Raw genomic sequence first — 11,627 nt, 5'->3', positions numbered from 1 at the left:
TTGGGAAAGGAAGGAGTAAATTCCCCCTCTCCTAACCTGGGAGAAAAAAGAAGGGACCGAGGGGGCAAACTGGTTTCAAAGAAAAACTCTTAAAAAAAAAAGTCATAATCCTGGATAAAGGTTGAGGGTGACGGGAATTAATAGTTAATAGTTCAGCCGGGGAGGTGAAGAGAACGTGCGGGACGGGAGAGTGAGGGAGAGGAGTGGGCTCACCGTCGGGGGCGGCGACGCGCACAAGCTCGCCTGAGCGGGGAGAATGGGGGGGGGGTCGGGCCGGCGGCGGCGTGGCGGGCGGGCCCGCGCAGGGAAGGCGCATCGCCGGGAGAGGCGCAATCGCAGGGAGAGGGCAGGGAGAGGCGCATCGCAGGGTGAGGCGCATCGCAGGGAGAGGCGCATCGCAGGGTGAGGGCAGGGAGAGGCGCGCCGCCCGAGATGCCGCTGGGGACAGTCACAGTCAGCCGGGTGGTCACCGCGCCAACCTACGCGCCGAAACAAAGACACGCGTGCGGCTCTGGGCGACGGGGGAGGCGCGGGCCGCGGCGCATCGTGCGCCAAAAAGGGCACGGCCGCGCTGCGCCCGGCGGGTGGAACCGCGGTGGGCGCGGCCGCCGCAGGCCCCATCACGGCGGCCTGCAAGTGAGCCGCCTGGATGGCGGCCGCCTGCATACTCGCCGCCTGCAGGTTGGCCGCCTGCATCGACGCGAGCGGCGCGACCGCCGCGCCAGCGGCCTGCCGAGCGCCCGCCGCCGCCGGGTCCACTGCGGCTGGGGCGGGGGCCGTCGCTGCCGCCGCGCCCGCTGCCGCCGGCGGCGGGGGCACTGGCGCTGCGGGCGGCGGCGCTGCGGGCGGCGGCGCTGCGGGCGGCGGCGCTGCGGGCGGCGGCGCTGCTGGAGGAGGTGCCGCCGCTGGAGGAGGTGCCGCCGCTGGAGGAGGTGCCGCCGCGGGAGGAGGTGCCGCCGCGGGAGGAGGTGCCGCCGCGGGAGGTGGTGCCGCCGCCGATGGCGCCGCCGCTGCCGGCGCGCAGCACGCCATATATACACTCACAAGGTAGAATAAGAAACCCGTTTCCAGTGCTCCAAGTCTCCGTTTTCTTTCCTCTTTACCAACACAGACCGCACGGTGTGCGGGGCGGCGTCGGCGAGCGCCTCCTCCTTCGTCGTCCACCACACGCAGCAGATCTCCAAGGCGGCGGTGGCGGGCGACGCCGAAAACATCAACAAGCAGGCGCGCAAGGAAGAAGAGAGCTCCTTATCAGGTCGGCCGCAATGTGGGCCTCCGGGCCTGCTGCGGCGGCGCGGCCGGTTGAGGCCGGGCTCGGCCCGGCCCGCGACGCCGACGGCTGGCCGCCGACGAGCGCGCTCGCGCTGCTCGTCAAGATGGCGGCGGTGGCGATTGCGGCGACAAAAGTTCAGTCGTACAGCGCTCAGCGCTCAGGCGTCTGTCGTCTGTTGTCGCATTTCGCACACGCGCGCGCCGCGCGACCCGCGTCGGCCGTCGCTCCACGAGGGCATGAGCCTTCCGCGATCGTCGATGCCGCAGCCAAAAGCTGCTCGCTCGAACCGCGGCCGACTCCGCCATCGCGGCCGCAGCTGTTGAGCTCTTCAGAAGACTGGTGCCTCATATGCTGCCTCCCTGCGGATGCTGCCGGCGAGCCTGGCGGTCCGCTGTACTACAAGGAAGTGCTGACTCGATGCCCCCCCGCAATCTTCTACCCCCACGACTCGGAACGCGAATGTGACAGGACCATCGGGTCCTTCGGCCACCAAAGCGAGATCACCCGAGAGGAGCTGAGCCTGCCTCTGGCCTCGCCTCCCTCTCCTTCAGGCATTCGTGGCATCTATGGGTCGTCCAGAGTATCGACCTTCTGGCTTGTCAGTCGCGGTCACTTGATGACCCCCATGAAGTACAGCGATCGCCACCCCGCTGGCCTCTCCGCAAGACCGCAAGGCCCCCCGACCGCGTCGAACTCATCGGCGCGGGCTCTCTCGGCTACGGCTACGGGACCGGCCCCAGCTTCGGCTGAGGGCTAACAAGCTGCCGAGCCCAAATCACTGTGAGAGTCGTGATTTCTTGTTGGTCTTCAAAAATCTCTCTCTCGCAAAGAGCGTACTGACTGGATCAACAAACAAAAGAACAAGCAAGCGACAAACGGGAAACGGCTTCTTTCTTGTCCTCGGCCCCAGTGGGGGGTGCCCGCGCCGCCTAGCTCTGCAGACGGGCCCCTCCACCCTTCATGTAAATGTAGTCCCCACATTCGCAATCGTGGGAATTTTTGGTTTCTTCTTCTTGAAACACTGCATTTCATCACAGTGTCATCACGGCGAGCCGCTTTCAGCGGCGATGGAGCACGTCCTGACGTTTCTCGTGCTCTGCACACAAGCCTCATTCCTCGCCGCCGCCTACGGGCACGCTGGGCGATGCGGCGACCTTGCGCACTTTAAGCACATATCCGCCGTGCTCGACGACAGCCGACGCTCGAGGCTGTGCGGTTTTATTGGCGTGCTGTCGCTGTGGCTGCTCGTTCTGCTCGAGCTGACAAGAGAACTTCCGATGCTTTGGTGCCGCCTCGCTCTTGCGGTGGCCACCGGGATTGGAATCGTGCTCACGTGCGCGGTGCGTGAGTCGCATTACGCGATCGCGCATAGAATCGTGGCCGCGTTGGCGTTTGGCAGCGGCACCCTGCTCGTGTGGGTGATAGCAGCGATGTCGGGCGCCGGCACGCGCGGCGCCATGGCGCTCGGCACCGGGCTCTTTCTGACCGGCGCGGCGCAGGCCTGCAACCTGCTGGGCGAATGCTGCGGCAGACATGGACTCCTTCCGAGCCACGCTCTCGGCACGCTCGAGATCCTCCTCGTCCTCGGCTTTGGCGCGATCGCCGCTCCAGCTCGCCGGCCCCGGCCAGCGCACTCACGCATGCCCCACCCCCGCAGGCCTCTGCATCGGCAACTCCGCATCGAGCGAGGTCGTGGAGGCGAGCGGCAACGCGAGCTTTGCCTTTCGGCTAGCGTGGAGGGGCGGCGTCGCAGAGGAGTGGCAGGCTCGAAGCGTCGTCTCGCTGGAGTGACGCTCGGGTGGCCGGAGAGAGGCGTCCTGTACATTTGTGACTGTGATCTGTGTGTGTGCACGAATCGAGGCCTATACTGTAGTCTGTAAGTGCGTGTGAGAGCGCCGGCCAGCTGCAACTCAGCGGGGTTGTTGCACGAGTATATGGGCCAAAAGCGTCGAAAATGTCCCAAAAATGAAAAAAGCGTCTCGAGTTTGTTGCAGCTCCGCAGCCAGCGCGGGCTGCCGGGACGCACCGCTTGCTAGATACACGCACTCCCTGGGTCCCAGGGAGTGCGTGTATCCAACAGGAGTGAGTAGGCTCGACGCCGCGCTCGCTGTGGAGCTGCAACAAACTCGCCGCCGAGCGTGCCATCGAAGGCGTCCCGGCGGAGGTGATGGAGTGTGAGACCTGAGGCTGCGGAGGTGACGCCTGAGGTACCGGCCCGTGCACAGCGACTCAGCCGGCTACCGCCACGGGCTCAGACGAGACCTGTCGACGCGTTCCGGCTCAGCTTCACCGTGGTCATCGGGCGTCTGTCGACGTCAGGACCACCCATGCAGCTCGCGGGTTTGAGGTCGCAAGAGCCAAGATGGTGGCGTTTGGACATCCCAACCATCACACAAGACAGCCTGTAGGTGATGGCGGGACGGCGCAGTGTTTGTGGCACTCGGCAGTAGGCACCCGCGGCACGGCCCCGCTATCGGCTCTCGCGGGCTGCGGAACCGGACCCAGAAGGGGACGGTCCGGGCGAGTGTGGCAGCTCCTGCGCTAGTATGGGCATCCTCTATCATAGCACTACTGATCCTGGTCATTAGAGCTGCCAGGGATAGCGTCAGGAGCCGGTAGGAGTCAAAACCCCTCATATTTGAGACATCGTGCAACAACCCAGCGCCGCGCGCGCGGCCTCCGCTTTTCCGCCGCGTCCCGCGACCCGTAAGAGGCCGCGACGCCCCCCCCGCGACGCGCGTGTGCACGTGTAGGGGGGTCTTCGCACTTCGGGGTTCGATTTCCTTCATTGCTCTAACCACGTAAAGTAGTAGTGGGTGCTCTGCTGCAACAAAGAGAGATGCGGCGAGACCGAGAGATGCACCGCTCGTGTACCAACAAACCCTCCGCACGGCTAGCGCGCCTCGCGCCTCGCCTGGTCCAACTCTGCGCGTGCCGCGACACGGAGAGACCGGCCTCCCCCGGCGGCAACCCACACAACGCCTCACAGCAGCCCCCGCTACGACTACGCGCCGGGGATGTACGCCCACGAGGACCAGTCGATGTCCGTCGCAAACGGCGCCATCACCTCGCCGGTGTAGGGCGCAACCAGCCCCTTGAGGAGAGGCACCGAGCCAGGCACCTAGAGCAAGAGCAAGCTCGCGCCTCGCTCCCGGGCCCTGGGCCCCAACCCCCCCCCCTCCCGGCGCGCGCCTTGGCCTCCGAGACGAAGCCCATGATGCCCAGCATCGCGAGGCGGCCGTTGTTGAGCTCGGTGAGGAGGCCCTTCTGCTTCTTCTCCGCGGACGCGCCCTTGCTCCACTTGAGGGGGTCGTACAGGTTGAGGCCAACCTAGTCACAGCCCCGCACTCTCGAGCTGCGCCGCCCGGCCGGCGGCGCGAGGCTGCGCCCCCTCGCCCAGTGAGGCAGCTGGTCGGGCGTCGCGTCGAAGTCGGGCACGTAGCCGGGCTTGCCGCCCTTCATGTAGTGCGGCGTGCCGTCCACCCGGATCTCCGACCACCACTCCAGGAAGCCAACCCCGAGGATGATTTGCCACTTTGCGGCCTGCGGGTGAGAGGGGCGGCGCGGCGTGAGAAGAGGAAGCGGCGGCGGCGGCGGCCGGGCGGGCTCGCGCGCGTCTGGGAGCTGGTCCCACTGCTCGGGCGGGCTGGTCGACGTGATGGCGTTGAACGGGGCCCACGGGAACTTGATCCCGTTGGCCTGGACGATGAAGCCGACGAACCCCGCCATCGCGACGCGGCCATGCTTGATCTCGGCGTGCCGCAGCCAGCCGATGGTCTCCTCGTTGGTGTTGTCCCAAAACTCCGCCTCGCCCAGCTTCAGCGGATCCCAGTAGCCGACTGCGAGGAGGGGATTGGAGGTGGTGGGGTCGGGGACAGGAGGAGGCTCGCGCGACGCCGCCGCGCGCCGACGGGGTTGAGGCCGGTCGCGAGGGTCTTGAGGTCCGAGAGCGACTCCATGCGCACGGCACCGCCGCGGACAGCCGCCGCCGGCGCCGCGGGAGCGACGTACGAGAGCGACAGTGCTGAGGATCCCGCAAGAAGCATTTTGGAAATGAAGCCGATCTGCGAAAAGAAAAACGTGCAGGGTGAACCTAACCTTGTACACATGGGTGAATCCCTGTGTGGTGGCGGCGTGCCGTTCTCCCATCCCTCCCTTGGGTTGTGTGTTTTCTTTCTTTCTTTGTACACATGGGTGAGACAACAGGTCGGGGTGCCACACGGGGCACACCACAGGCGTATTCTAGAGGGGGAAAAGAAACGGGGAATGAGGGGCCCCGCCACGAGAAGTGCGTTCTGGGGATGCAGAGCGTGCAAAGCGGCTAGGGATGAGGCCACAAAAGAGGCGCGCGAGGCAAGGAGGAGACGCGGGAATCTGAGAGACTGGGACGACTGGAAACAAGAAGACAGTGAGCCACCACAGGCGTCGTTGGCGCACATACTGAGCGGCAGCTGCGCTGGAAATAAGGGAGAGGCGCGTCACTTTCATGCGGAAGCTCGACAAACACACAGCGAGGGCGACAGCAAGAGTTGAACGGGAGGCGCCGGACTCAAAAGACACCGCCACATTCCTGAGACGAGCGAGGGCAGCCTCCTTAAAGGCGAAAGGGTCTAGATTTGGAGCGCTCGTCGAAGAGGAGTACGACAAAATAGCGCCCGTGATTGCCTGCACGCTACCCGCACTCACGGACTCCATACCCGAAAGAAAGAGAAGGGAGCTCGCAGGAGAGGTGACGAGGGAACTGCAGGTAGTGGGGAAGGCAGCTTCGATCGCCATACAGACATGGGTGCGAAACAACGACAAGACCAAGGGCGCAAGGCACGGGCAGAGGAGCGAGAGAAGAATATAGGGTGGATAAAGCGCCTGTTCACGGCATGGAGGGTGAGCCACACCGAACGTACCGAGCGAAGAGCCGAGCGGAAGGAGGACGGGGAAGATGACCCAGAGGAGGACGAACCAGTGGAAATCCAGTTGTCAGATGTCACGATGCATCCGAAGGGGACCCCAGCGCCGGCATCATCCGTAGAGGCACGAGTGTTCGAAGAGAGAGTGGACCTGAGCAACAACATGACCTGTAGGCAAATGATCGGAGTGGGAGTCAGAAATGTGGTCCTTGCGCGAGGGGAGCTCGATAGACTCGAGGGGCCAGGATACGCCGCGAGGAGGACGGAGTTGCGCCGAAAGGCGAAAGAAGCCGCGAGAACAAGGGACCGGCAGGCGGTGGCGTCACAGGACGAGGCAGAAGAGAGAACGACGCGACAGAGGAGGAAATGACAAGGGAGAGAACGACGAGAGTGGGACGACCGCGAGGTGGCATGAAGGTTGCAGCGAGAAGCGGCGAGAGACTGCGAAGAGAGATAGGAAGAGGCAGACTCCCTAGGGTGGGCGACGGCTAGCGCACCACACACCTCTCCTTAAAATCCCTGTGTGGTGGCGGCGTGCCGTCCTCCCATCCCTCCCTTGGGTTGTCTGTTTTCTTTCTTTCTTTCTTGTACACATGGAGCACTGACTTGGGTTGCCTTCTAGCGCAAACTACGTCGGTCCACCCCCGCTACCCGTCGATGAAGATGTGCGAAAGGTGCGACGCGGTGAGCGCGAGAGCCTCCTGGTGCGCCTCCGCGAGCGAAGCGTGTTTCGACTCGACCAGGGCAAACAGGCGCCGGCTCCCCGACGCGCGCGCGAGCAGCCAGCCCTCGGCGGCACGCGCCGCCACCTGCCGCGCCTCGCCCGCCTCGAGGTCGCTCCAGGACCGCAGCAGCAGCCGCTCGAGGCTCGCGGGCAAGCCGAGCCGGCTCGCGCGCCGGCCCGGCCGCGGGAGAGACAGCTGGAGCGCGAGGCTGAAGGAGTCGAAGGAGACGTAGCGGCGAGACTGCTCCTCCGCGCCGGCGCGCCGCGCCTGCTCCGCGAAGACCGCGCCGAGCCCCTCGAGCTCAGAGCTCAGCGAGGCGCGGAGCGTCGCGTGCCACCGCCGGTCCGCCCACTCTCGCGACCCGTCCTCGAGCAGCAGGGCGATGCCGACGCCGTGCGAGCAGAGGACGGCCAGCCGCAGCCCCTCCCACCCGTCCTCCTCCCACCCGTCGCCGCCTCGCTCGTGCCGCCCCTCGCCCGAAGCCTCGCCGGCGGCCAGACCCTCGCCGGCGGCAGCAGCCTCGGGCGGCGAGCTTGCCGCCGACACGCAGCTGGCGGCCGGGTCTGCTTGCCCGGGCGAGAGAGGGGCGCGTTTCCGCACAAAAAGCCGAGGGAGAGTCGGCCCGTCGGCTCCGTCGCCGCAGCCCGCGGCGCCGGCGCCGACGAGGAAGCCGGCGGCGGGCGTCGCCGAGGCGTCCGCGGCGTGCTTTGCGCGGTGCGCGCGCAGCACGAGCTCGAGCGCGAGGCAGCTGCGGCGGGTTGGGGTTGGGGTTGGGGTTAGAGTTAGGGTCTGTGTTAGGGTTAGCACGAGCTCGAGCGCGAGGCAGCTGCGGAGGGCGCGGCGTAAACAACTCGGCAGGTCGGGCGCGGCAGAGGTCTCCATGGGGCGCGTGTGCGCTTTGAACGCATGTGTCGGTGCGGGCGGCGGGCAGGGAGAGGGGAGGGAGTCGGGGCCGGCCGCACCACTCGGGCGGCGACGTGCTGGGCGGCGGCGCGGCGACGATCACGTTGTCCGCCTTGTGTCAATTGACATCGTTAAATATGGCGAAGCTCGCCCCGTTTGGGGGGGGAGGGGGGGGCGAAGCGGCGGGGCTGACGGGTGGCGGGGCTGCCTGCTGCTACGGGGGGCGGGACTGGCCTGCTGCTGCGGGCTGGTGAGCGCTGCGACGAGGCGGAAGGCTGGCCGGGCCTCCTAGGGTTAGGGTTAGGGTCAGGGTTAGGGCTTGGGTTAGGGTTAGGGTTAGGGTTGGGGTTAGGGTTAGGGTTAGGGTTAGCGGAAGGCTGGCCGGGCCTCCTAGGGTTAGGGTTAGGGTTAGGGTCAGGGTCAGGGTCAGGGTTAGGGTTAGGGTTAGGGTTGGGGTTAGGGTTAGGGTTAGGGTTAGCGGAAGGCTGGCCGGGCCTCCTAGGGTTAGGGTTAGGGTCAGGGTCAGGGTTAGGGTTAGGGTTAGCGGAAGGCTGGCCGGGCTGCCTCGCGGCCCAAACTCGACCAGACCAGCCTCCCTTCGAAGGTGAGCAGCAGGTGCGCCTGCGGGACATGGCCAGGCAGCGTCGGGGACACGTCGTGCACGCCTCCCGTACCGGGCGAGCAGCGCGCCGCCGCAGGCTGGGCCGATAGGACGGCGGTCATCGCTGCGTGGCAGCGCAGCCCGGCAGCCTGGCCGAGGGGGAGGTACTGGATGCCTCCGACCGCCGTCAGGAAGTCGCCCTCCGCCTCGTGCTGCAGCGCCGCCACCGCCAGCAGCCGCGGCATCACGCCAGAGAGGAGGGCCCGCACTGAGGCGGCGCCGCCAGACTCCACCAGGCGGCGCGAAAACGGTCCGCAGCAGAGGCGGAGCGTCTCGTAAAGCTGCTCCAAGGCGGCGCGCCGAACGGCGTCCGCGTCGGCCGCCTCCGCCTCCGCCTCCTCCTCGATCGCACCTCTCTGCCGTGCGGTGGCGGCTGGCGCACTCGGAGGCAGCATGTGCACGGCGACTAGCCACAGGCTCGGCTCCGGCTGCAGCACGACATACCGCCGCTGCGCCGTGGCCAGCAGCTCGAAAGGCGACGCCACTCCAAAGTTGGCCAGGAGCCCTTCGAGCGCGACGACGAGGCCGAGCGCGTTGTGCTGCTCGGCGAGAGGCGTGTGCTCGGGGTGAAAGTACAGCAGCTTCTCGCCTGCCTCGCTACCCAGGCGCGGGTGGAAGATGAAGAGCTGCTCGAGCTGAAGGGCCGCGTTCGACATCCCAGTTGTGTCCTGCTGGTGTTTGCACCGGGCAGTTGCGCCTCGGTCGTCGCGTGCAGCCTCCGAAAAGTCGGCCGCGAGCAGATGTTGGAAAGAAAAAAGACGTCATCGAACCTGCTCTGATTAAAATCCCTGGTATGGGACGGCCGCGAGGTGGCATGAAGGTTGCAGCGAGAAGCGGCGAGAGACTGCGAAAAGAGATACGAAGAGGCAGACTCCCCAGGGTGGGCGACGGCTAGCGCACCACATTCCTCTCCTTAAAATCCCTGTGTGGTGGCGGCGTGCCGTTCTCCCATCCTTCCCTTGGGTTGTGTGTTTTCTTTCTTTCTTTCTTTCTTTTTAAAATCCCTGGTGGCGGCGTGCCGTCCTTTCGGGTTGTCTGTTTCTTTCTTTCTTTCTTTCCGCGGACTGCGCGCATTGGCACTAACACCTAGAAAGAAAAATCAATGATATAAAAAAGAAAATGGTGATTTGCGTCGATCGACAAGTAAAATATTCGAAAATAAATATCGCACATCGCGCACACATGCCAGGCGAGGGGCTGCACTCCGCACGAACCATGTCTGCTTGACCTTTCAGTGTGGTTACTTGTTTCATTCTGCGCTCAAGCCCGGCCGCGCGGGACAGTCAGCGTAGATTTCCTACATACATGGCGATCGAGTGACCGATAGACGTACCTGCTCCTGCCGAAGAACTGGGTGTGCCGGCGTGTGTGCTAGTCTGCGCAGACGAGGAAGCATTCTTTTTCGCACAAAAACCCCTTGCGGCACCAGCCGAACCTGTGTCAGTGCTACAACAAATAAATAAAAGGGACCTCCCAAGCTAGGGCTGGGTCGAGGACAGACACGTCCCCACCTTTGCAGGATTTTGCAAAAGCTGGAGTCTCGTCTTGCGAGGCGAAATTCTTTTTTTCGCGGACTGGCGCGGACTGGACACACCGGCACACCAAGCCGAGAATGCCGGCGTCAGCAGCCGACGAGTTCGAGCCGCCCACTGAGCTCGAGGTCCAGGTCCTGGGACACCTGCTCGGCAATCTCTCGAGCGCGGCGCTCCTCCTCCTCGGCTGGCTGACCTTCCAGCTCTGGCGCGACTACATCTCGACCATCCTCGCCGCGTTCATCGTGTCGCAGGCGATGCGGCGCATGCGCGAGCGGATGGTCTCCGATGTCCGCTCCCTGCGGGCGCCCTCGGAAGCGCCGCTCCTCCGTCGCGTCGGCGGCGCGAGCTTGCGGCACGCGTGGGCGTGCCCTCCGCTGCTGCTGCTCGCCGTGGTGGTGCCGCTGCTGCTGCTCGCGGACTACACCTCCTGGGGATGGGTCGGCACCGCGTGCGCCAGCGCCGTGGCGGTGGTGGTGGTGCCCGTCTGGCTGCTCGACCGGCGACTCCTCTCGTACACGGCGCTCCTATTCCTAGTCACTTCAAGACTTCCAAGACTCTTCCTAGACACTTCCTAGACTCCTCTCTACACGGCGCTCCTGGCCCCCTCTCCAAACCCGAGCCCGAGCCCGAGCCCGAGCCCGAAGCCTAGGCGCTCCTCTCGGACGAGAGCCTGGTCACGCTCGCGCTCGTCGGCCTGGTCTCGCTCGTCGCGTGCGTGAGCCTCGTGCTGCTGCTCCACTCTCTGGTCGACCTCGCCCTCCTGCTCGGACACTCGTCCGAGTGGACCCGGGCACACGCTCGCCTCGCCGCCCGCCCGTCCTCCCCTCGCGCCGGACACGTCGGGCTCGCTCCCTGTAGGCGCGGGTGGCGTCGGACGACGACGTGGCTGCGGCCGTCGAGCAGGCGGCTTGCGCTACGGGCCGCCTGCGGGTCGGGGAGGGTCGGGGGTCGGGGTGGGTCGGCGGTCGGACACCCGGCTGCTGCAGAGAGACGGCTGCAGATGCGGAGGAGACGCTTGCGGCTGCGGAGCGACGCCCCCACTTGTCATCCGGCCCGCCGCCCCACTCTCGCCCTCCCCCGGCCCCGCACCCCCGGCCGCGCACCCCCGGCCGCGCAGGTCCTCTCGAGCGGGCGGTCGGTCGTCTACTCCGGCATCGCAACGCTCTCCGAGGAGCGGGCCTCCGCGCTGCCGGTAGACTGCCGGGACACGTGTCCATGACACGCCCGAGGTATGTGCCGTAGGCGGACCCGCGCTGGTCCGGCGAGGGGGCCGTCCGCCGCCAGCCAACTTGTCGCGCGGGCAGCGTCGCGTCACGCGGCTCGCGGTGGCTCGAGTAGGCGCGGCACGCGTGCCGCGGCTGGGACGCGTCTCTGAGCCGTCTCTGAGCCGAGTCTGAGCCGAGTCTGAGCGCTCCTCCAGGCGCGAGCCGCGTGCTGCAGCTGCTCGAGTCGGGCCGTAACACCACCGAGGTGCTGGGCGCGGTGTCTGCGGTGACGCGAGCCTTCTCGCCGCACCCGCAGCTGTGAGCAGCAGCTCTCGACGCCTCACGCTGTGAGAAGGTGATGCGAGACTTCTTCCCGCACTCGCCCGTCCTGCGCGAGGGAGACGCGCTCGACCGGCTCCTG

The 11,627-nt window shown here is 66.2% G+C and overlaps 5 protein-coding genes across 5 annotated transcripts in view; 3 read left to right on the top strand and 2 right to left on the bottom strand.

Annotated features, from left to right (window-relative positions):
• Positions 1–1,254: 1,254 nt before the first annotated feature.
• EMIHUDRAFT_366796 (hypothetical protein) lies at positions 1,255–2,068 on the top strand. The gene is made up of 2 exons (XM_005779257.1): positions 1,255–1,876; positions 1,897–2,068. The coding sequence occupies exons 1-2, from the start codon at positions 1,266–1,268 to the stop codon at positions 2,021–2,023; spliced, it is 738 nt and encodes a 245-aa protein (XP_005779314.1). The 5' UTR covers positions 1,255–1,265; the 3' UTR covers positions 2,024–2,068.
• A 272-nt stretch (positions 2,069–2,340) lies between these two features.
• Positions 2,341–3,064, top strand: EMIHUDRAFT_236295 (hypothetical protein; the record flags this gene model as incomplete). Its single annotated transcript, XM_005779256.1, has 2 exons — positions 2,341–2,853; positions 2,963–3,064. The coding sequence occupies 2 exons, from the start codon at positions 2,341–2,343 to the stop codon at positions 3,062–3,064; spliced, it is 615 nt and encodes a 204-aa protein (XP_005779313.1).
• A 985-nt stretch (positions 3,065–4,049) lies between these two features.
• Lhcf18 (light harvesting protein) lies at positions 4,050–5,327 on the bottom strand. The gene is made up of 5 exons (XM_005779255.1): positions 5,181–5,327; positions 4,889–5,112; positions 4,670–4,816; positions 4,466–4,603; positions 4,050–4,394 (listed from the first exon to the last, which is right to left on the bottom strand). The coding sequence occupies exons 1-5, from the start codon at positions 5,317–5,319 to the stop codon at positions 4,278–4,280; spliced, it is 765 nt and encodes a 254-aa protein (XP_005779312.1). The 5' UTR covers positions 5,320–5,327; the 3' UTR covers positions 4,050–4,277.
• Positions 5,328–6,824: 1,497 nt separating this feature from the next.
• Positions 6,825–9,122, bottom strand: EMIHUDRAFT_236293 (hypothetical protein; the record flags this gene model as incomplete). The annotated part of the gene is made up of 3 exons (XM_005779254.1): positions 6,825–7,044; positions 7,096–7,634; positions 8,394–9,122. 3 exons carry the CDS (start codon positions 9,120–9,122, stop codon positions 6,825–6,827), a joined length of 1,488 nt encoding a protein of 495 aa, XP_005779311.1.
• Positions 9,123–10,078: 956 nt separating this feature from the next.
• Positions 10,079–11,627, top strand: part of EMIHUDRAFT_114855 (hypothetical protein) — a gene marked incomplete at both ends in the record, with an annotated part of 2,954 nt that continues 1,405 nt past the window's right edge. Inside the window, 6 exons of the mRNA XM_005779253.1 lie at positions 10,079–10,477; positions 10,651–10,746; positions 10,860–10,958; positions 11,119–11,193; positions 11,244–11,292; positions 11,422–11,492. Coding sequence (XP_005779310.1) covers positions 10,079–10,477; positions 10,651–10,746; positions 10,860–10,958; positions 11,119–11,193; positions 11,244–11,292; positions 11,422–11,492 — 789 coding nt within the window. The remainder of the gene's footprint in view (positions 10,478–10,650; positions 10,747–10,859; positions 10,959–11,118; positions 11,194–11,243; positions 11,293–11,421; positions 11,493–11,627) is intronic.

This window comes from Emiliania huxleyi (genome assembly GCF_000372725.1).
Source record: "Emiliania huxleyi CCMP1516 unplaced genomic scaffold EMIHUscaffold_233, whole genome shotgun sequence".
Lineage (NCBI taxonomy): Eukaryota > Haptophyta > Isochrysidales > Noelaerhabdaceae > Emiliania > Emiliania huxleyi.
This window is presented reverse-complemented; position numbering and strand designations above follow the sequence as displayed.

Bases quoted from the DNA above. Each gene is read 5' to 3' on its own strand.
- Lhcf18 (XM_005779255.1), bottom strand. From the start codon at position 5,319: ATGCTTCTTGCGGGATCCTCAGCACTGTCGCTCTCGTACGTCGCTCCC. The intron at 5,113-5,180 runs GCGCGCGGCGGC...CCCTCCTCGCAG, and splicing joins GACCGGCCTCAACCCCGTCG to TCGGCTACTGGGATCCGCTG. The intron at 4,817-4,888 runs GCGCGCGAGCCC...TCTCACCCGCAG, and splicing joins AGTGGGACCAGCTCCCAGAC to GCCGCAAAGTGGCAAATCAT.
- EMIHUDRAFT_366796 (XM_005779257.1), top strand. From the start codon at position 1,266: ATGTGGGCCTCCGGGCCTGCTGCGGCGGCGCGGCCGGTTGAGGCCGGG.